We start from the raw sequence: 24,119 nt of genomic DNA on the forward strand, positions 1-24,119 counted from the left end.
ACTAATGGATTAGTAAGCAAGTATATTTATTTGTATTTTACTGTTTTTAATGTGTAGTTTTTCTTTTTTCATATACTGTTTCACATCTATACATCATTTTTCCTTGCAGAATTTATGAACGTAGTGTATGGATACTCAGTTCTACACTTTGGTTATGTCTACACTACCAAATAAATTCGAATAAGGCAATTAGCTCGATTGTACCAAGTGACTATCTTCACTATAAATACCATTAGCTCAACTTAGGCAGCACTAATATCGATATCAGAACTTCACTGAAACCAGCTAGGTGTAGTGTGAAGTTTGAATTTCAAAGTTCAGATGAAGGCTGGTGTGGAAGCACCATGTCTTTGAAACAAATTCATTTGCCTTCAGAGGCTGACTGGCACTGCTGCACTCTGGCTCCCTGCTGCACCTGGCTCCCAGCTCCAACAAGCAAGGTGCAGCAGCGCTGATCAATTTCCTAGCTCCCCCAACCTGCGGGAACCTGGGAACCAGGCAGCAGTGTGAGTGCTGCCACTGGCAAGAGTGCAGCAGGGCCCGGGGGGGAGGGCGCAGAATGTGGGGCTAAGAAAACTGTGGGATAAGTTCCCATAATGCACTGCTGCAACAGTTGATGTTTGGTCATTCAGTGTGGCAGCACTAACTCGAGTTTGTGTAGACTTTGTGCAGAAGTCAGGATACTCAAAATCAAATTTACAAAACCCAGCATTATAAAATCAAATTTATCTGGTAGCGCAGATGTAACTTGCATGATACTAATTTGCATGATATACATATAGGCTGTGTCTACACTAGCCCTTCCCACTTTCGAAAGGGGAATGCTAAGGAGACACTTCGGGATATGCTAATGAGGCACTGCAATGAATACACAGTGCCTCATTATCACAAAGGTGGCCGCAGCACTTTGAAAGGAACCAAACAGGAATAATAAGGAGATTTTGAAGTATGTGGGATGCTTTCGAAAAGACCCTGTTTAGATGAGCCATGTGCAATCAAAAGTCACACTTTCGAAGTGCTGCGGCTGCCATTATGCTAATGAGGCGCTGCATATTCATTGCAGTGCCTCATTAGCATATCTCAAAGTATCTTATTAGCATCCCCCTTTTGAAAGGAGGGTAGCGAGTGTAGACATAGCCATAAAAACAAATTAAGTGAAACAAATAGAAAAATATATTTGGCACAATACAATACATAAAGTGCTATCTCAGTAACTTCAACTGTAAATTTGCTCTATCAACAAAAAATAAGTTTTATTTAACTGCCAGTCCTTCAAACATAACCTGGTATCTCAAAGTCAAGCTATATTCTTCTGGATCATTTAACATTGCTATCATAAAGATTCCACAGGCCAAAATCTACTTTCAAGGAATTCCATCATCTTCATTTTCTGTCTTCAGCTGCATTTACATAAACTCACAATTTTCAACAGGACTGCACAGCTGTGAATGCAAGTAGCACAGTAAACTCTTTCATATCGGGCATCCCCATGACTGGGAGGCTGCTGGATATTCAAATATTCTGTACATTAAAGAGGTAGCTGGGTGCGGGCAGTGGCTGGGTCTGGAAGTGGAGAGCAATGCACTGCCTGGCCCCGGTGCTGTCTTAGTAAAAGCCAGGTTAGAGAGAAGCAGGGACTGGATACGGAGAGAGCCATGACACCTGGCTTTGGGGCTGTCTTAGAAGGTGGCAGGCAGGCAAGAGAGAAGTAGGGACCATGCCCGGGGGGCTCGGGCACTGCCAGCCACCTTCAAGAGCTGTTGCGGTGGACATGCACACTCATATTCCTCTGTGCACTGCAGCTGGTGAGTGGCTGACCGAGGCTTATAACCTGGCTGGGACATGGAGGAAGCCAGCCTAGCCACTGAGCGACAGCTGAGCCATGACTGCCACATGCACATAACCAAATCACCAGCTTCCATGATTCGGTCCAGCACAGGGGAAGGAGGACTTATAGTAAGCATTTGGAGACCCGTTCCCATGGTGTTCACCACAGCACTGAACCCATGCACAAAGTAAGACACCGTCCTTGACTTACATCTTTTGACTCTAGTGTCTAAATGTTAAAATTCCAATTATTTGAGAATTATGGATGATACAATGCCAGTTAAAAGAGTTTACTGTTCTTAGCCTATAGAACAGGTAGAATTCTACATTCTAAAACAGCTTAAGTACACGCTGTAAATAAGTGCTATTTTTACACACTCACTTTTCAAGCAGAATCACACTGAGAATGACAAGGAAATTACTGATTTCCTACAGTTCACAACCCACTCTGAACTAATACATAATAGTCTAAAAACCAACAATACATACATACATACACACACACACATATCCAACAATTATATATCTTCTTGTTGTTTAAAGTATGTACCTTATGTTATTCTGACTACACTACTGTTGGCTAATGAGTTGGTTGCAGTAGGGAAAATGATTGCTTCAGTATTTATAGGGCCCTACAAATTCACAGTCCATTCTGGTCACTTTCATGGTAATTGGATTTTTTTTAAATGGTAAATTTCATGATTTAAGATATTTCTATCTGAAATTTCACAGTGTTGTAACTGTCAAGGTCGATGTCCTGATCCAAAAAGGAGCTATGTGTGGATCACCAGCTATTTGCAGACAGGGTTACAGCACCGCTACCTTTATTTCTGTACAAATGTTTTACAAGTCATAGATTATATTATCATCAACAAAGCCACCTATATTTGTGTAGTCTTTTTACCTGTTCTGCTTTGTGACTATAGAAATCTCTAACTTGTGTTTCAGTTAATGTCTTTTCCTCTTCAGCTGCAAGGCCAAAACCTGCTTCTGTAATCTTCAATTGCAGGTCAGACACAGAGTTCAGCACCATTACAGGGAGACATATAACAAATCAGCAATATTAGTTTGTTTACATATTTTTGTCATGATTCTAGAAACTGATTTAGTACAGAATCTTAAATTTGAAGTAATATGAAATATCACACATATACGAACTTCTTCATTCAGCCTAACTAAATTTCTAGCTTTTCAAAGTACTGCACTGGGTTCAAGTACGTGACACCAAATAAAATAAGTCTTTTGTTACACATAACATACTTCGACATTCATATATTATTGAAAATATCTATTTGTGTGTATTGTAAAACATGTTTTACCATTACCAATTCCAGTTGTGCAAATAAAATAAAGTTATAGGAAGACAGCATGTAATCATTCCTAATGACTGGCAATAAAATCTTTATTATGCAGCAATCAGTCATGTACCTGTCAAGTGTTTGTGCATATCTAGGAATATGGTCTACTACCATTATAAAGCAGATATTAATGTTTCATTATAGTATATTTGCTTTTTTGGTTTTAATATGTAGACATAACTTGAATTTTTAATTTCCATTAGCATGGTTTAAATATGTACATTTAGAGTATGCATGCATTGATATGATCTGTGTACCAAGTGTACTCACTGCATGGGATACACTGTGTGCATGTCCATAAATTTATGGTTCTGGAGGCAAAAATGACATTTCCTTAACCAAATGTTGTGTCTCTCTTTGCATTTAAATCCTTACCAGTGCATATCCCATGACTTTACTTTCCTAATGTATATGCATGACTACATAAATTCACGCATATATGTAAAGAAATGGCTAATTTGAGCTAGTTTAATTGTATGTCTAGAATTTTGAAAGATACTGCTGTGGCAAAGAAAATATTTTCCACACTTGTAAAATTATTTTCTACAACTCATCTGCACTATTCCAGAATTGATGGTTAACTCTCATCCCCTCCATCAAATGCAGAAAGAATACAGAACTGTTGGGAGGTTGTGTAACCACCTTACCATCGTTCAGCTGGAATATTTCTGCGTCAATTAATGGACTGTGTCACATTCTTCAGTATATATACCTTTTCTACAATGCATATATAAAGTGAATACAGGGGGTTCCTTTTATACGTTGTGGTTAGGGACCATGAAGTCATCATGTGAAGTGAAACAACGTATAAAGGGGAATTTCCCCCCATAGGAATACATGTAAATACAGTGAGATAGGGACCTCGCATGTGGTAACAGCACCTAGATGACTTATAATGGGTAATTTTCTACAACAAGAATGCATGTAAATACATTGGGATAGGGACCTAGTCCTTTAAGTTGTTTTCTTGTTTTAATGTCCGCTAGCAATGGATGACATACACTATGCAATAAAACATTTTTAATGTAAAATTTCATAATTCAAAGATACATTTTAAAGGATTTTAACCCTAAAACCCAGAGGGTCCTCCTTCAGTATGCATTAAAACACTTTTAATGTAAACATTCATAAAATCAAAAAAATTCATTTTAACCTTAAAATACAGAGGGTCCTGCTTCAGTAAGAATTAAAACATTTTAGATGTAAAAAAAATCATTAAATCAAACATTCATTTCAACCTTAACACCCAGAGGATCCTACTTCAAGTTCAGTGGGGAAAGGTTGCTTCGTTTTCTTTTTAAAGAAAGAATCAAGGGTTGTCTGCTTTCCTGTGTTTTGCTTTGCTTTTAATACTTCTTGATAGCAAGCCATTGACTCTCTAAAGCTCCTAGCTACCATTGATGAGCGGTCAAAAAGATTGCCACATCTTTGCATTATTTCTATTGTTTGTTCAACATGGTCGAACATTTCCTTTACAGACTGAGTTGTGAAGACTGCTTTCTGTTCAGAATCGCCCTCTTCTTCACTATCAGATGTATTTTTTCTTCAAAACCATGCATGTCCAACTCTAGCAGATCATCATTGCTTAAAGGCAAACCATATGACTGCAAAAACTCATTAACATCAACTTCCACTTTATGGAAGCCTGCTTCCTTTGCCAGTTTCACTATTTCATCATGAACACCTGATCTGTCATTGAAGCCAAGGAAGGTATGGATTGCAGCAGGACACATTTTTTTGCAAGAACAGTTCATTAGGCAGCTAGAAACTTTATCTCAGGTGCAGCCAATTAACAATACAGAGTCGTAAATGGTGAATTTTTTCCAGAGTTCCAGGACTGTGGGTTTTTCATCACCATCACTGTCAGCTATGAGTTTGTGGAATGTCCTTCTCAAATAGTAGGCCTTGAATGTTCCGATCACTCCCTGGTCCATAGGCTGCAGCAGAGACATGGTTCTTAGTGGCATGAAAACAACCTTAATCTTGGGACACAGCTGTTCAAAATCAAGGTCATGGGCACTGGCATTGTCTAACAGGAGCCGAATCTTGAACATTAAATAATTTTTCTTCCAGTAGTCTTTCATTGCAGGGACAAAGTAATTGATGAACCACTCATGGAATATTTGCCTCATAATCCAAGCCTTGCGGTGGGATTTCAAGATAACAGGGAGGTGAGATTTTACTATGTTCTTCAATGGTTTTGGATTTTCATTGCGATAAACTAACAATGGCTTTAATTTCTTATCTGCATTGGTGTTGTCCCCTAAATGGAGAGTAAGTCTACCTTTTGTGGCTTTGAAACCAGGAGCAGTCTTCTCTTTCACAGAAATATATGTCCGAGAAGGCATGCGCTTCCAATGCAACCCAGTTTCATCAACGTTGAAAGCCTGCTTAAAATCATAGTCATCTTCTTCAATGATTTGTACAAGTTAGTCAGGAGAAGTTTCTGCAGCATCTGCATCAGCGCTGTCTGCTTCTCACTGAATCTTTACGTTTTTGAAACTATACTTTTTTTGGAATCGGTGAAACTATCCTCAGGCAGCTTTGAAGTGCTTTTCATTTGAAGTAGATTCCTCTCTCAACTGCTTTTTTAGATTGTCATATACACTTAAAGCCATCTCTTGAATGAGAGCCAAGCTGATCGGCATGTTCTTGATCCATAATGCCAGCAAACATTCCATTCTCTCCACTATCACAATTCTTTGTCTTATTATTTTTACCTCCAGATGCTTCAAATTATGTTTACCCTTGCTTTCTATTTTGGAAGCATTCTTCACTATTGTAGGAACACTCATCACAGGCAAGTTAAGAGCACAGGCAATGTCAACCACTCGTTCACCCTTTTTACTACAATCTATAATATCTAATTTAGTGTTTAATGCAATACAACTGCATTGTTTCTTTAGCTTGGCACCTTCAATTGCACTTGCACTAAGCTTGCTCATTGTTGATGGATGGCAAATATGTACAGTACAAAGAACAACAGGACAGAATGCATGTTGAATAGCTAGTCACAACATACAAACACTGGGTGGAAGAAGCAGCATGGAAGATTCTGGTACATTACGTAACACTAACATGGTGTCTGTGAATTTCAAATCTAAGTGTGATGATGTAAGAGTGGGGAATTCCTACATCTTTGCCCTCAATTCGTCCACGACATTGAGTGAGAAACAACCTACAACAGGGCAATGTATAAAGGGAACCCCCGCACATGCCTTTTCTAGCAATGCAAAATATTTTAAACAGTGTCAAATTGAAAAATGTGTTACTCCAGATACAACCACTTCACGTCTGTCAGTTTTACAGAATAAATATTAACAAATGTGGCTCCAGAGTTTTGTCCTAAGTTAATATCTGATTATACTCCTGTCTCAATATCTTGGCACTTAACTAAACATGATAGTTGGGGTTTTAAAAGATTTATTTACCTTTTGTTTAATTTCTTCGACTCTTCCATCTGCAAGAGCATCGGGTTTTATAATCGCAATACTGTATATGACTTCTTCTATAGGAAGAATACATATGCGTATTTATAAGCATAGTTACTGAAATATATACACAGACTAATTTACTGTATGTACTTACAACCTGAGCTCTCTGTATTTTTCCTTTTAACAGATTAGTAATTTTGAATTCTGCACACCAAGACTTAGGGTCCTGAAAACCAATGGCAATAGAGATTCACGTGTAGATATAAATCTCTGTACATGAATCACATACTGAGATGCAATTCTTTTCCCCAACTGTACAGAATTTAATAGTACAGCTTTGAAGGCAGCAATACAGAAGCCTGAGAGTATATATGAAGTAGATCTATTAAGAGAAAGGAAAGCTACTTATCTACAAGTGGAGTTACCTGTATACAGGTCTGCCTCAGAAGAGTCACATATGTCAATATTGCAAATATTGGAATCATTAGCAACAATAAATACTGAGGCAGCACTAACGCTTGTGGAGTTCAACATTCAAAGAAAGATTACTACAGACTCAGAATATGTCTATACTACACAACAAAGTTGATTTTAAGGCAGTTTCCTTGATTTTACAATATCACTCTTCACTGTAAATCATTTGGTCAATTTTAGGGAGCACTACGTTTGACATTACTACACCGACCATATGAGTCAGTGTAGCGCCAAATTCAAATGTAGAAGGTCAGATTAATGCTAGTGTGGAAATGGCATTTATTTATATCACCTTTATTGGCTTCTGGAGGTATCCTGTATGTATTCCACAATGCCCCATGATTGTCTGCTCTGGCCACTTCCATCTCTACTACTTTCCAGGTGTGGTGGAAGTAGGTAACAGGAAGCCTGCAAATTTGAAATTGGCACCAGGAAGTTTGGGAAGTTGAAGTGGGCACCTGGACTGATTTTAAATTTATTATCAGCGCAGCAATTGCATCTATCCATAAAAAATAGCCCCAGCACAGGGTGGTGGCCTTTTCCCTGCACAGGATATAGAGGGAGAGGCAGATTTTTTTCAGTGCTGGCGTCAGCCCCCACACCACTGCACCACATTGCAGCTAGGCTGTGGGGTTTGTGCTTGTATGAGAGACTGAGAAACCTACTTCTAGCATGCAGAATAAATACTCACCCAAACAGCTTGGTCCAGGGGGCACAGGGACCAGCATGGAGGTGACCAGCATGGAGGGGACCAGTTCCAGGTCCATGGTGAAGAGCTCCGGGCTGTTGGGAACAACTTCCTTGGTCCCCTGCTTGTTGCCCTCTTCCTCCTCTCCATTGGCCTCTTCCTCCAGGGCACCCAGCTCCTCTTGGCTCACCCCAAACTCCAGATCATGGCTTTCACAAGTGTTGTAATTAAGACCAGGCTCTGTGGTGAGGTTGTTTTCCATAAGCATGTGCAGCTGTTCATAATAGCAGCAGGTCTGTGAAGCTGCCCCTAACCACTGGTTGGCTTTCTGGACTTTCTGATAGGCCTGCCGGAGTTCTTCCACCTTCACCCAGCATTGCATAGAGTCCCAGGAGTAACCTCGGGCTGTCATCTTGCACAATATCTGATCATAGATTGCCATGTTTCTTTTGGCCACCTGAAGTCTCTTCACCACCAGTCTCCAGGTAGGTCCACGCTGGGGCTCTCTTGCAAGCCTGAGATGTACTAGGAAGATCACTACCCTGAGTGCTCATGATTGCAGTAAATGGATACCGATGCAATTGCTACACATGTGGTGCGATGGGTACTCATGTGGTGCGATGTGATGGGCAATGGAATTTATTTTCATGATGGGAACCCTTCACATTTGCAAGGCTGGGTGCTGCTGAATTCCAATTCAATCAAAAATTCACAGGCTTACTGTGACCTTCTTCCTGAACACCTGCATGGAGAGCAGTGGAGATGGAGGCAGCCATACATGGAGGGTCACTGCGTAGCTTAGTGGAATACACATGGCATACTTCTGTAAGCTAATAAATTCAAATTAAGGATATGGCATTTCCACATGAGCCTTTATTTGAAATTTTAAATTCAAAATTGATGGTATATCCACCCTGTAACACTGACATTTTGTTATCAGTATTACAGCTCAATAAATTGAGCTAACGGTGTTTACAGTAAAGACAGTGACTTTTTAATATTGAGCTAACTCCTTTAAATTCAATTTTATCTCGTAGTGTAAACTTAGCCTCAGTCAGCTTCAGTTTCATTCTATTATTTGTAGTAGGAAGAACTCTGAAAAAAGACAGAAAATAAGTAATTATCTGTAAAGATACTTGCATAATGCCACATAGAGGTAAACAGACTTCCTTTCTGAAGTTTTAGTTTTATGCTTGAGATTAACAGTTGTTGGTCTGACCTACAGTCCACACTTCAGAAAATCTCTGACCATTGGCCGCTTGATCTCCAGCATTACTGTATCATGATAGAGTCTATGGTTCTATGTCATGTTTTCAGGTGACTTCCATGTGTGTAAATATCAAGAGAATTATAAGAAGTAGCAATATGAATGGTATGTTCACAGATGTTAGACTTAACATCCAAAGGTTCTCCCCATGATCAACTATTACAAAAGATAATGGCAGACCCCACACTAAGAGTGATATTAATTGTAAGTGGAGAGATTACTGAGTCAATATGTACTCAGCAGAGAGACACATAATACAGGATTGACTGTAAAGAGTACGAAACCAGAGCGAGAACCTTCAGTTCTTCAAGAGGAAGTGGTGCATCATATTATGAAAATGAACATAGCAAAGTATGTGATGTAGATCATGTGCCTGAAGAACTGTTGAAATGAATTGGCAAATGTGGTACTGATCTTGTATGGAAAAGTTATAATGATGTATTGATGCTTAGAAATTGTCAGGAGGATTGGATGAAGGGAATTTTTCTGTCCTTACCCAAAAAAGGGAGCGATAACAGAGTATATAGAGAGCGAGTGTTATATCATTTCCTTGACGTAGCACACAAGCAAAGTTCTTCTCTACATGATGTAGAATTGCACAAAGGAAGCATAGAAGCAGAACTATCACAAAATTAGCTGGTTACAAAGAGGCACAAGTAAACAAATCACAAACATCCATCATATTCATGAAAAATGCAGAATAAAATCACACATAGATCATGTGCTTCACTTATGAATAAAAAGCATTTGATGTGGTCTGTCACAACTATCTTTTGGAAGACAATAGCAATTATGAAGTTTCCAAAGCATCTTATTAAGCCAACTGCAGGTCTCTCCCACCACCAACAGACCATGGTACAAATGGCAGTAGGCAACAGACAGATTTTTCCACTGGGTAGGGTGTGAGACAAAAGTGTATTTTGTTCCCGAGTCTCTTTAATATATGCACAGATTTTTGATAAGACAAGCTTTGGAAAATTAAAGCAAAGTGGCTACAGCTAGATATTTGCATTGGTGGACCTCTTCTAATCAACCTCAGATCTTATGATGACATGTAGCTGTAGCTGATGAAATGTAATTGTAGCTGTACATGATCATGATGACATGTAGTTGTAACCCTTTGCTACAACAACCAATGCAGGGTAACAAATGCTGGGGCCTGTAAAACCAGTTAATGAGAAATACAGATTATTCCTGAATACAATAAAAACAAAATGCATGACCATTAACACAGCTAATAAAACAAGATGCAAGAGAGCATTACAATTAACAGACAAGGTGTAGAGGCAACAGATGAATTCTTTAGGATCACATCATATATATTCAACCAAGAAGGCTCTTCCAAACAAACTGGAAGGAAAACCAGAGACTGATCACTGAGCTATGGCCTCCTTTGAGAAAAACTATGGCAATGTTAAATGTATGAAAAGGCAATTGGTGAAAAGCTTATTTTTTTCCATTGTGGTAGATGGCAGTGTAGGAGGGTGGATTCACTGTCACAGCACCTCCTTCTGATCAGTTTGGGAAATAGCTCAGTTCATTAGCAGGGTGCCTTCTTCTGGGCACGTCTCACCCATAGTTCACCCGTCTGCTCCCACTGTCTGGTTCTGGACCCACATTGCTCCCTCGGAGTGCAGTGTCTACTTCAGGATACTTCTATCTGGCAGTGCCCACCATTCCATTCTCATCCCCTTCCTGGGGGCGATCAGCAGTCCCCAGGCTTGCACCTTCCTCAGCAGCCTACAGAAACCTACAGTCCACCCCTCACCTCAGAGGCAAGCTGCAGTCTATACTGGACATGCTCTGGTGTAGCAAGGTGCAGTGTAAGAGGGAAGGGGAGAACCAAAGCCCACCTGCCACTCTAGGCATCTTTCTTCTGCCCTCTTTCACTCCCCTTTACTATCAGTACTCTCTCAGCCACTTCCCCACAGCTATTAGCATTTTTCCTAACCCTTTTATCAGGAGGCACAGTGTGGCAAGGGACAGACGGGAGTTCTCCCTCTTCTGCTCCCCTGAGCCTCTGGTGTACTACTCTGTCCAAGGTGCTGTTGGTTCCCTCTTCTGCTGGGACCCAGCTCCTTCTCCCTTGCAGGTGAGGGCAAGAATGAGCTACTCTCCACCCTGAAGCCTCTTACAGGGCCCAACCTGGCCCTGATCTCTAGCTGCACCTTCACTGACTTTGTTTGCACAGGATCCCTCCAGTCTGCTGTTAACCCTCCTATTCCAGAGTGGAGTACCCACCACACTAAAGTATGTGAATGTTGGAATGATAATATAGCTGGCAAGAAAACTCAAGGTTTGGAAATGTGTTTTGTGAAGATTTTTTGTGTATCTCTGAGGTATTCGCCTTTTGTCCATGTTAGAAATATCGTGGAAAGCAGACCGTGATGTCAGAAATCAAGAGATGCAAACTTACGTACTTGGTCACATTAAGCATAGTGATGGAAAAAAATCTTAAGAAATTTGTTATGGAAGGAGACATGGGGGGTCTTTGTAGTATAGAACGACCAGTGAGGCAAGATGCCAGGATGGTGGTTGGCAGATCACTGAAGGTTAGCTACTGAACAATCAAAGTTTGCGATGGAATGTGAAAGCTTCCAAAAATTCTGCTGGTTGTCACTGATATTCAGATATGAACAAACGAATTCAGCCTTCTTTGAGATTTGCCTTTGCAGAACCCTGCTTTTGGGAGAATGACAAGTATTTACAGCCATAGGAGCTAGGGCTGAAGAGTAATTAAACAGAGATTGAAAAGAACTACCTTCCTGAAACAAGCAATTGCCCAAATTCTTGCATGAAAGCTCTGAAGTTATATTTCAAAAACGTTGTTTCAGTGAAGAAGAGTTGGATAGAGGTGCTAAAGTGCTGAATATACTGAATCACTGTTAGCCTACAATTTGCTGTCTTCCCTCAGCCTGTTTTGCTCTTTGCTTATATTGTAGGGCTCACAGATATACCTAGGGATCTAATATTTTTACTCATTTTTTAATTTCTCCATTGGGCGATTAGTTCTATCAGACATTAGAACAAGTCTGTGCTCTAAAATGCACGAGCAGCCACTTTGGCTTGCACTTCTTCTGGATCTTGGCAGTCCTTTGTGTCTGACAATGTCTTGAGCTTGCACAGGCTCATTGGTTTTGGACTCGCATGTGGCTGAGGAATCCTAGCCTTGAACAGCATGGGTGTTCACAGTAGAGGCAAAGGAATTGTCCTGGCTCTGTTGGTGCGGCTGCTGCTGTTGCTTTCCTCCTCTCACTAGCATCAATCAGGCGTATGTGCTGCTGCTCTTCAAAGTTGTATGCATGTCATATTAGAGCACACCAGCCTGTTCGGTCTTTTGCCTCCTGCTCTAGCTGCTTTGGCTTTAATCCAACATAAGCAATGCTGGCCTTCACGCAGTCTTTATACCTCTTGTGAGGCCTAACTTGATTCTTTTGCCCTGGAAGAGTTCACCGTAGAGTTGCTCAGGGATTCTTGACTCCTCCATTCGTATGGGGTGCCCTGTACAGTGAAGCTGGGCTTTCAGAATCACGGGTTCAGTGCTGGTGGTTCCTGCTCTGTCAAGGACTTCCAGGTTCACGACTCTGTCCTGCCATCAAATGTGCAGTATTGACCTCAGGCTGTGTGTGTGGAAGCGCTCCAGCAGTTTCACATTTTCTGTACAAGGTCCAGCTTTCACATCCACACAGGAGACGGGTCAGGACTACAGCCTTGTACACTTTCAGTTTAATAGACTGTTGCATATTGTGCTGATTCAACACTCGTACTCTCAGACATCCTAGTGCCTGTTTGGCCGGGCAGATCCTGACATTGACTTCTTTGTCAAGGGACCCATCATTGGCTATCACACTGCCGAGGTACTTGAACTCGTCTACTGTTTTTAATTCTGTTCCTTCTATGGAAATTGAAGCGGGGAGAGCAGCAGACACTGGAGCAGGCTGAAACAGTACCTCGGTCTTTCCTAGGGTGATGGTCAAACCAAACAGGCGAGTGACTTCAGCAAACTTGTTGACGATAAGCTGGAGATCAGATTCCTTACGTGCCATAAGTGCACAGTCATCAACAAAAAGGGCTTCAAGTCTTCTTGGTTTTAGCATTGAAACGACAAAAGTCGAAAAGTGACCCATCAAGCCTATACTTTATGTCGCCTCCATGGTCCAGGTCCCTAACTGCGTGGCTGAGGATGCACATGAAAAGAGATTCAATAACACTAGGGCCGGCACACACCCTTGCTTCACACCATTCATCAACATCAATAACTGTGGGCTCAGAACCCGTTGGTATCTGACGCCTCTCTCACTATTTCTTCCATCCTTCCTTGTCCAGTGCAGAGTGGCTTAGTTTCTGTAGACTAGCTCCGCACCAATCCACTCTATCATCTATCCATTCTCTATGGGGTCTGCCTCTCCTACCTGAACCGTCCATTATGCTGAATATCAGAGTCTTGATTTTTTGTTCGTTATTCATTCTGCAAGTATGCCCAAACAGTTGTAGCTTCTATTTTACAATCTTCTGCAGCAGGTTCTCTTTCAGCTGTATCTTTCTATCGAATTCCTCATTGGTGACCTTCTGCATCCATCCTATTCTCAGAATCTTCCTATAACAACTCCTTCTGAATGCCAATATTCTTCTTTTCGAATCTTTTGATATCATCCATGTCTCACATCCATACAACACGCTGATGAATACACACGTTTTCAAGACGCTCAGCTTCGTTCTTAAGCGAATTGCTTTGCTCTTACAGCTCTTATCCATCACCTTCAAACTCGCTCTTGCTTTCGCTATTCTAGTCGCTATTTTCCTTCTTACAGTCTAGATCATACATTACGTTGCTCCCCAGATATGTGAACTTCTCCACATTTTCTAGTTCAATACCATCGACACTGATCTTTCTTCCTATTTCCTCATCTCCAAATACCATTACTTTTGTTTTATCGATGTTCATAATCAGTCCGTACCACTTCCCTTCTTCGCTTAACACCTGCACCATTTTTGCTAACTTCTCCTCATCTTCCTCAATGATAACTATATCATCCACATACCTCAAATTGTTAATTCTTTTCCCGTGCACAGACATCCATTCTACCTCTTCCTTGATCTTGTCCATCGCTCTCTCCAGATGTGCGATGAAGATACTTGGGAATATTGGATCTCCTTGTCTCGTACCTCTACTCGTTTTAAACCAACTTCCCAACTCCCCATATGTTCTCACCGCTGCCTCCGCATTTTCACTGATATCCTTCAACAACCGTATCAGTCTGCTTTCCACTCCATATGACTCCAACACCACCCAAGTCACTTTCTCATCTTTCCTATCAAATGCCTTTTGAAAATCAATGAAGCAACTGTATACATTCTTGTTCTTCCGTCGAGCTTTTTCCGCTATCAGTCTTAGTGCCAATATCTGCTGTATGGTACTTCTATCTTTTGTGAACCCCGCTTTCTCGTCTGCTATATGTTCTATCTGCGATCTTAGTCTCTCAATCAGTATCATCATCAGCACCTTGCCTAGATGACTTGGTAGGGCAATCGTTCTGTAGTTCTTGCACTCCAATGTACTTCGTTTCTTGGGTATTGTCACTAGCACAGATCTTGTCCATTCCTTAGGCACCTTCCCTTCTTTCCATGCTATATTACATAGTTGGTGTATTTCCTGAATCATGCTTTCTCCACTGTATTTGATCATCTCTCCCACGATCTTATTTCCAGGGCTTTTGCTGTTCTTTAGTTGTTTCACTGCTTCTACTACTTCCTCCTTCGAAATATTGGCCTCACTCTTGACGCTCGGTGGAGATATCTCTTTCAGTTCTTCAATCAGTCTCTCTGAGACACTGGGTCCAACGGTGTTTTGTATAGATCGATGCAATATCTCGTCCATCGCTGCACAGTCGTTTTGCTGCTCACGAGCACTTCCTTTGTTCACATATTTGATTGCCATCTGCTTTGGTTGCCATTTCCTATTAATATTCCTAATTGTTTTATACACCTCCCTGGTTTTACATTCACCTTACCACTGTATATCTTCACATTGCTCCTCTAACCATTTCTCCTTATCTCTTCTGGCTGCTTTCCTTACCTCGCTGCATTTCACCCTATATTGCTGTTCTGCCATCTCAGAAACATCTCTTCTGATCTTCAACGCTCTCTTCTCTTGAAACAACTTCAGTGTCTCCTGGGTAATCCACTTCTTATTGATCTTTTCTTCTTCTGAAACAGTCTGCTCAATTGCCTCTTCTATAGCAATGGCTATCCCTGTGACTCTCTTATCTAGGTCTTTCTCTTTGGCAATATTCTTAATCTTCTCTTTGAGCACTGCTCTGTATGCATTCCCTGTTTTTCCCTCACATAGCCTCGACAAGTCTGGTCTTGCTCAGGGTGGCTATATCAATGTCATAGCATGCCAGTTCTCTTACTATGAGGGCTGTTCTTCTGTCAGACCTCATAGTGTTCTCCCTGTCCAAGAGGGTGCACATGTTCCATGCTCCAAACATCATCTTTCTTTTCACTGTTTTTCGACTGCTGTGAGGGCAAAGCTGCCAGCCATGGCATGCTGGACAGTTTGGTTGGAACAAGCAATTTTTGGAACACCTTTTCTAGTCTCCTCCCTCATTTGAGGGCAAGCAATGCTGCTCCTAAAAAGGCCTGCTCAGTCGCCTAGCATGTTGCCGAACTCCTGTGTTGCACTGGGGCCAGAATCAATCGACCAAAGTCCAAAAGCCACCTATGTGCAGGTTTGGAACTATGACTCCCAGTGGTCACCTCCACCTGTAGCTTCACCACTCCCCCCATCACCACAGGACTTTGAAGTAAACAGAAGATGTAGAAGGAAAAAGTAGACTAATAAAGTAAACTTATTTGACAGATGAGAATCTGCAAAGAACCTGTGTGGGAGAATGTTTAAAGCGGAAAAGCTGTTGCACGGGGCAGTTCCACTCTCTTGGCCTCAGAAGCCTGGTTCCAGTGATACGGAAAGTCATCACAGCTGGAGAGTTCCTACGCTGTGGTGGATGGCCATGCCATCTTCAGTGCTTTGTTATGCCCTTCGCTCTCCACACAGCATTGCAGAGCCGCCTTCCTGGTTGTTGGATCTCGCTGTTGATCTCATCCATCCAGTCTGCGGGAGCTGACTTCGCATGCTGGGATAGGCAAGTTCCTATCTCACTGAAGGTTTCAGACCTGTTGGCTACCCTCACGTGGTTTAGCCTGCCTGTTGAAGTGACTTATTGTGGTGTGGCCGTTGCGCATGCTACAGCTTCTTGGAGCCACAGGTGAGAGCTGAGCACCAGGTGGGGACCAAAGGTGCATGAACTGCCCCTGAAGAGACACAACAAGTCCCCCACACCAGAGGTGCTACCCCTCCCTGGACACCCCATACATCCCACTTCTTCTGGAAGGCCTAATGTAAAAGGCCACATGTGAACATTTTAGAAAAAACAATGTGGCTATTGATCTTATAGTTAATATACATGTCTTATTTGGTGGAATTTTGTTCTTCACATGTCTCGATAACACAATTAGACCCCTTTGAATTAAACTTTGGAGAATACTTTATGTGAAAGGCGGCTCTCATTTGTTCCCCAAAAAATTCATACTCTTAGGCCTTCATGAGATGTATTGCTTTTAGGTGCCAAGACACTCTTGGTTACATTTTTATCATGAATGCTATATTGGGTTACAAGAGAATTCAAAGTTCAAATTGCACCCTTTGCTATGGAAACTGAGAACTCCATCACTGCCTTTGGAGCAGCGTGGCTGTGGATGCCCCAAAGAGTTGCCACCACCAGAGCAGCACAGCCCCAGAAAGGTCCTCCACATCTCTGAGCCCCATGCAGTGAGCCCTCTGGCCTGAGTCCCCCAACCTCCTCCTTGAATTCTACATGCCAACCACCTGCCCTAGGCCACTCTCACCTCCCCAGGCCTCTTCCCTCCCCACCACACCTCCTAGCCTCCTGCCCTGACTCCTGCGTCCACATCCCTTGTCCAGAGCCTCCACAAGGACACAAGCAATGCTGGTCAAATCCTCTAGCTGCCTAGAAAACAAAAGTGACCCCCCAATTCAATTCCTTCCAGGACAATTTTTCATGTTACCAACTGAATCAAATGAAAGTTTTATGAGTGGACACATATAACCCTATAACCAAATAACTAAAAGATTGCTTTTTCCAGGTTTTTTTTTGGCTTATTTTGGTTTTGTTTTAAAATAATCAGAATCTCATTTACCTTCTAGGTAGCTTTCCTTGGTACTTATGTCTGACGTTTTCTCTTCTAAAAACACAAGCTCTTGTACCTGAGAAAATTGCAATTTTCACTTTTTATTTTGTGTTTATATTCTGATAAAATTATACTGTTGGTGTGAAGTAAATACTGAGGCAATGTGGGCCAGTATATAGCCCTTTTAGAGCCATTAAAACTATGTGTCAGTCCTGGTTCTTCCAGTGATGTTGAGAAAAATCACTCCTTCATTCTCTCCCCCCCTCCATAAAATTCCCTGCAATGTTAATTTATTGCAAGATAATACCAATATCAACATTTAAGGTGATTCTTTTTCTGCTTCTAAACAATTTTTTGCTGATTTTGCAAAACCTTGTACCAGCTGACCTGCAAACCTTCTCTTAAATTTTGTGAAAACATTGACACTTATGACTTACAGTATGAGTGATGCCTCATTATATTAATGTTAAAGAAACATAAAGGAATAGTGGTGGGAATTTTCAACTTATTTCTCTACTAAATGTAGAACACCAAAATTCTAGCCCTCCAACTAAATAATGAATTCTCAATTATTCACAAGGTTGAAGTGGTTTTGAAGCAGACAGGCTTGCTGGTACTAATATAAGAAAAATAGTTTATTTAAGTCACCAAGCCCATCTACGAGTTATCTCTTTAGCAGTTTTCTCTCTAGAAGCAATATTTTTGATAGGGTATAATATTCTCATGGGCTGTGGCCACACTAGCCCCCTCCTTTTGGAGGGGCTATGGTAACGTGGCACGTCAGGATATGCTAATGAGGCACTGCCATGAATATGCAGTGCCTCATTAGCTTAACGGCAGCCGCATGTGCTTTGAAACAGCTGGTTTCAAAATGCACGCTGCCTATGTAGCTGGGGGCCTTTCAAAATGACCCTGATTTCAAAATCCCCTTATTCCTATCTGGTTTTGGGAATAAGGGGCTTTCAAAACCAGGGTGCCATTTCGAAAGGCCCCCAGCTAGATGGGTGTAAGTAAGTACAGGCCTAGTATGAGGCCTTAGGCCTGAACCAAAGTAATGGTCAAAACTTTGCTAACAGAAAGCAAAGTGCAGCTGTAAGCAAAAGGAATGCATTGCTCACAGAAGATGGCAAGAAGAGGGTTGATGTTGCAGAAACCTATCTACCTAGCATGTTGAAATAGTAACATGGTACCAGAACACCCGACCCTGGAACATTCCACAGATAAGGAAGAACAGGCCGACCCATCCCAATGACAGGGGCAGAAGGGTAATATGATGGATAGAGTTGTTTTTGTTCAAACCACCATGTACAAGGTGAGAGGCGGCACCTGATTACGTAGAAGGGTTGTACCTCAATACGTCAGGAGTGATGTGTAAATTGTTTGTACCTGTGTATAAGAATGTAATCTTGGGATGTGCTCTGGGTCCGGCCAAAGGGGCAGTGGAAAGTCCCGCCACTGACTGAGCCGAGTCCATTGACCGTGGGTGCATATTTGTAGTATGCCCTGACTTAGACTAAGAAATCTACAGGGAACTACTACTGTATCCAATACGGCAATAAACCTGGCCGACGTGCCTTCACACCTTACTAGACTCTGTGGTCATTGGGGGTTCTCTTCGAGTCTGCTGTGTCAGCTATCTGCAGAGCTGGGCAGCACACAGAGGGAACACACGCACGCAGCCGAGTGATACATTGGAGAGAGCAGAGCACCATGCTGGTGGCAACTCTGACGACAATGGGCAGTGTGGGTTTCAAAACCAGCAGTGTCAAAGTGTGAGCGGCTGTCATTATGCTAATGACGTGCTGCATATTCATGGAAGCACCTCATTAGCATAACCTGAGGTGCCACGTTACCATAGCCCCTCCAAAAGCAGGGGCTAGTGGGGCCACAGCCATGCAGTTGTAGTCCATTATAATTTCTCATTTGCACCTATAAAGACAAATGGAATTCTTTCACCTGCACTTCAGCTGGAAAGAAGAATGAGGTAAGAACTGTCTCTTTTCCCTCATATTATCTCCTGACCCCTTAGTATAACAGATAAGAAAAATGTCCTGCATTGAAAATATAAAAATAAATAATTAAATGTAAAATTGGTTTTTATACTGGTGATATTTTTGTTAGTGAAGAATCCCTCCTTTACACAGACCAGTTTGTAAAATATCAGTATCACATTAAACTCTTCATAACCAGCAACTCGGAGACTGGGAGGTTGCTGGATGTTCAAATATTCTAGTTAATAGAGAGCAGCTGGGGGGGTAATAGATGGGGGGTCAGGAGCCTCCCCCATAACAAAGTTCAGCTCCCCCCACACTCCAGCGCTGGCTCCTACTCAACCACTGCCCAACCTAGTTGGTGAGGACAGCATGGAGCTACTTGAGGATGGCGACACAGGGCTTGCACATGGCCGCGCCATGTAGGGAGCCACTCCGGATGGCTGACACTGGGCAGGAGAGTAGAGGAGCTGGCCAGCTGCAGACACACAGGCACCACACAGGGATGCACGGCAGGCGCTGAGCAGGCTGGCCCCGGAGAACTGGGGCATAGTTCACACACTCAGTTCTGCTCTCTGGCTGAGTAAGAATGGGGAGCAGCATCATGGCTTGGGGTCTGAGAGTAATCCCAGTTATCTGAGAGTTCTTGTTGACCAAATACCAGATAAAACAGAATTTACTCTATTTCATTTAATACCACTTAATGGAAATTTCGAAAAGGTGAGATACATTCCAGTTCATGGTAAAGCTAGTGATATCTACAAAAATAAAAATGAAATATGAACAGTAAAAGAAATAAAAAATACCACCATAAAAGAAAGGGACTGTGCAAATGTAATAAAAGTAATCATTTATGTTAAAGCTTGACAAGAAGGTTATCTAGCAAGTACCTCAGGGCGTTCTATTTCCCCTGCTAAAATTCTTCTTTCTTCTTCTACTAGCTCTATTACTGTCTTACTGAGAAGTGGTGCATTTGCGCCTCGCACTATCGCTATAATTTTGCTATCCTGAAAAAAAAAAAAGTAAAATAACACTCACTGAGATTTGCTCATTTAGTTTTGCACATTTACTTGTCTTCTAACATAGTCTATTTCCCACCAGCGATAGACTGTTACCAAGAAACTGTTCTAAAACTAAAACCTGTAGCAATGTGTCCTTGTAGATAGACTGATCTGAAAACAGATCAAAATGACAGAGATAAAATTAGTGATATCAGAGAAAACTGACTGTTATTCCCATAATTCATTATTTTGTTATTGCTTAACATAGCTCTCATCTCTAAAGTTTCAGAGAATTTACATTTTAGAACCTGGCATTTTCTTACTGAAAGGACTTGGAACTGAGATGGAGTTCAATGGCTAATTCAACAGATGTGTAAGGGGATACAGAGCATATTATTATAAATATTTCAAATACAGCCCAGCTGGCAACAGCATAAAATTATCACCCAATTGCTCATCAATGTCTTACTTGAAATGACATGGTGGTCTCAGTCAAGGTCCTATTGAGCAGCTGTCTACTTAGCACAGACTACAGTCAACGCTGGCAATGACTGAACTGTTACTTGTGTTGGCAACTCCGCTGAAAGACCCACAGTTAATGGGGTATAGAGTAATGGTCTGCAAACTGTGGGGTGCAGAGGAACATTCAGCGAGGTACATAGTGGAGCCCGAGTTAGCCCACCTGCAGCTTCCCTCAGCCACAGCTCCACTGTATTCCCTGCTCTGCTCTGTCCCCCTATCTGGGCACTCTGGGTATGTCTACATAGCAGCCTTATTTTGAAATAAACTATTCCAGAATAGCTATTCTGAAATAGTTTATTTCAGAATAACACTGCTACTCACAAAAGTACATTTCAAAATACCACTTAGCTATTTGAAAATTCATGTGCTCCACTCTGGCTATGTCTACACTTGCATTCCCCTTTTGAAAGAGGAATGCAAATGAGGGAAATTGAAAATACAAATGAGGTACAGATTTACATATTTCATGCTTCATTTGCATAATCTCTTTGCGGAAGACATTCTTTCAAAAGTAAAAAAGCAATGTAGATGGGGCTCTTTCAAAAATAAACCCCAAACAAAATAGAAAGAAGGATTCTTTCAAAGATGGGGTTTATTTTCAAAAGAGCCCCATCTACACTGTTTTCTTCTTTAGAAAGAATCTCTTCTGAAAAGAGATTATGCAAATGAATAATGAGATATGTAAATCAGTGACTCATTTGCATTTTGATGTTCCTCATTTGTATTCCTCTTTTGAAAGAGGAATGCAAGTGTGGACACAGCCACAGAGACTGTGTCTACACTAGCAAGCTTTTTTTGGAAAACCCAGGCCTTTTTCAAAAAAACTCAAGGAGCATCTACATATAAAATACACTCATCCCTCACTTTACGACCACAATTGGTTCCCAACTTTCTGCTCCTAGGCAGAAACTCATAAGAGGAACATTAAATTCCTATTAAATTACTTGTAAAAGTCTCTGATTAGTTCCTAGGGCTCCCATCTCAGGGAAGGAGTGGCACCAGGTGGTGCTGCTTTTATAAGGTGAGTGAGCCTTGGGTTGGGGAGGGTTAAAGGCTAGGGGTAGTTTGGGGCTGTGAGCAGGAGGGAGGGTTAAAATCTGGTGGTGGATTCGGGGGGTTCAAGCTGCCACGGTTTGGGGCCGGTGGGGGGGGTGTCGGGATGCGAGGTCAAGTGGGAGAGGGCTTCTGGCTGCGGGCCAGTAAGGTGGTCTGGCTGCCACGGTTTGGGGCCGCGGGGGTTACAGGCAGAGGCAGGGGGTCTGGCCGTGGGGGTTACAGATGGTGGTGGGATCTGGCTGCAGGACCGCAGCGGTATAGGCAGCCACAGGTGGGGGGGTCTGGCCATGGGGGTTACAGGTGGTGGGGGGTCTGGCCGTGGGGCATGGGGGTTACAGGCGATGGGGTGGGGTCTGGCCGCGGGAGTTACAGGCAGCAGCGAGGTCTGGCCGTGGGGCAGGCGGGATGTCAGGCTGTGGAGCTGCAGGGCATACAGGCAGCTGTGGGGTCATGCTGCAGGGCCACTGGGGGTACAGGTGATGGAGGGGTTCAGGCTTTGGAGCAAGTAAAGGGGTCTGGTTGCTGCGGTTTAGGGATGCGAGGGGGTGTGTGTCAGGCAGTGGGGGAATCTGGCTGCTGGGCTGGCAGGAGCATCAGGCTGCCGGGGTTTGGGGCTGCAGGGCTGCGGAGACTGCAGGCAGCAGTGGGGTGTCAGGCTGCAGGGGGTCAGCCTGCACCAGGTTGGGGCTGTGGGGCTGGTGGGGGGGGCAGACTAGGGCATCTGGGGCTGAGGGGAAGGGGGTAAGGCTCATATGAGTGGGGGAAGTTCACTCATAGAGTGAACTAGGGTAGGTAAGTGTGTCCCTCGTTTAAGGGAGTACTCGTAAATGAAATATTCGTTTAATGAGGGACGAGTGTACACTCTTTAGATCTGAAATACAAAAGACAGTTCTTCTTCAGGTGGCCCTATTCCTCTCCCAGATGAGGAAGAGTGCCCTTTTGTGAAAGATTCTTGCAGAAAAAAACATGTGTAGACACCTCCCCGAGGATGCTTTTATCAAAAAAGCAGTCCTCAGGGTGCTGGATTTTTTGATCCCAGGTCTGTTCTTTCAAAAGAGTAGGGGCTGTGCGGCAGCTCTCTGTGGAAAGAGCAGAACAATTTTTCAATCAGCTTTTTTTGTGTCCAGAGGTGCTCTTTTAAAAGAAGTTTTTTTAAAGAGATCTTTTGGAAGAACTTCTTTCAACGGATCTCTGTAGTGTAGACATAGCCCTAGAGCCTATTTCAAAATACAGCCATTAGACGCATTACGATTTATTCAGAAATAAACGCTATTCCATGTCTTAACAGCACATATTTCAAAATAGCTTATTTCAAAACAGGCACTATTCCTTCTAAAATGAGGTTTGAAAATTTCAAAATATTTCAAAATAAATTCAAAATAGCAGTTGACTTATTGGTTGTGTAATTTAGATGTTAGGTTAGTTATTTCGAAATAACAGCTGTTATTTTGAAGTAACTAAGTTGCGTAGACCCATCCCCTGGCTATGTCTCCACATGCATGTTAATGAGGCAGTTTGAAAGATGCTAATGAGGCACTGACATAAATATGCAATGCCTCATTAGCATGATGGCAGCCATGCATGATTCAGTAGTGCTGCTTTCAGAACACATGCTACCCGTGTAGTTGGGGGCCCTTCAAAAGGAACCACTGACTTTGAAAGCCCCTTCTTCCATGTGTATTCTGAAAGTGACACTTTCAACTTGTGCATGGCTGCCACTATTCTAATGAGGCACTACATATTCATGTTAGCATCTCATTAGCATCTTTCAAACTGCCTCATTAACATGCCCCGTCCAAAAGGAGGAGGCATGTATAGACACAATCCCTGTGTATAGCGGATGAATTTCTCTTTCACCCTGTGCTTCATTTTTGCCGAAGGTTAGCCCTGGAACTTCTAGGCTTGGGTTCACAGCCTTGGCACCTCAGGGTCTTCTGTATCAGTTATTAATGGAAAAAAAAAAAAAAGCCTGAGTCCTGGCATCTCTTTGATCATAAATTAAGCACTACTTTCACCCTCAGAAGTTCCTCCTCTAAGTTGCATATGTGGAAGGACAGAGATGCTATTACTTTTGGGCTATGTCTACACTAGCCCAAAACTTCGAAATGGCTATGCAAATGGCCATTTCTAAGTTTACTAATGAAGTGATGAAATATATTTCCATGGCCGTGGCACTTTGAAATTGATGCGGCTTGCCACCACGCGGCTCATCTAGATGGGGCTCCTTTTCGAAAGGACCCCAGCTACTTCGAAGTCCCCTTATTCCTATGAGCAGATAGAAATAAGGGAA

The 24,119-nt window shown here is 42.3% G+C and overlaps 1 protein-coding gene across 1 annotated transcript in view; it reads right to left on the bottom strand.

The window, feature by feature from the left end:
- NME8 (NME/NM23 family member 8) overlaps window positions 1–24,119 on the bottom strand; it is a 55,541-nt gene that overhangs the window by 18,457 nt on the left and 12,965 nt on the right. Inside the window, exons 5-8 of the mRNA XM_074985486.1 lie at window positions 20,141–20,257; window positions 17,269–17,335; window positions 6,617–6,693; window positions 2,732–2,824 (exon numbers count right to left, since the gene is read on the bottom strand). Coding sequence (XP_074841587.1) covers window positions 2,732–2,824; window positions 6,617–6,693; window positions 17,269–17,335; window positions 20,141–20,257 — 354 coding nt within the window. The remainder of the gene's footprint in view (window positions 1–2,731; window positions 2,825–6,616; window positions 6,694–17,268; window positions 17,336–20,140; window positions 20,258–24,119) is intronic.

Source organism: Carettochelys insculpta, chromosome 2 (assembly GCF_033958435.1).
Source record: "Carettochelys insculpta isolate YL-2023 chromosome 2, ASM3395843v1, whole genome shotgun sequence".
Classification (NCBI taxonomy): domain Eukaryota; kingdom Metazoa; phylum Chordata; order Testudines; family Carettochelyidae; genus Carettochelys; species Carettochelys insculpta.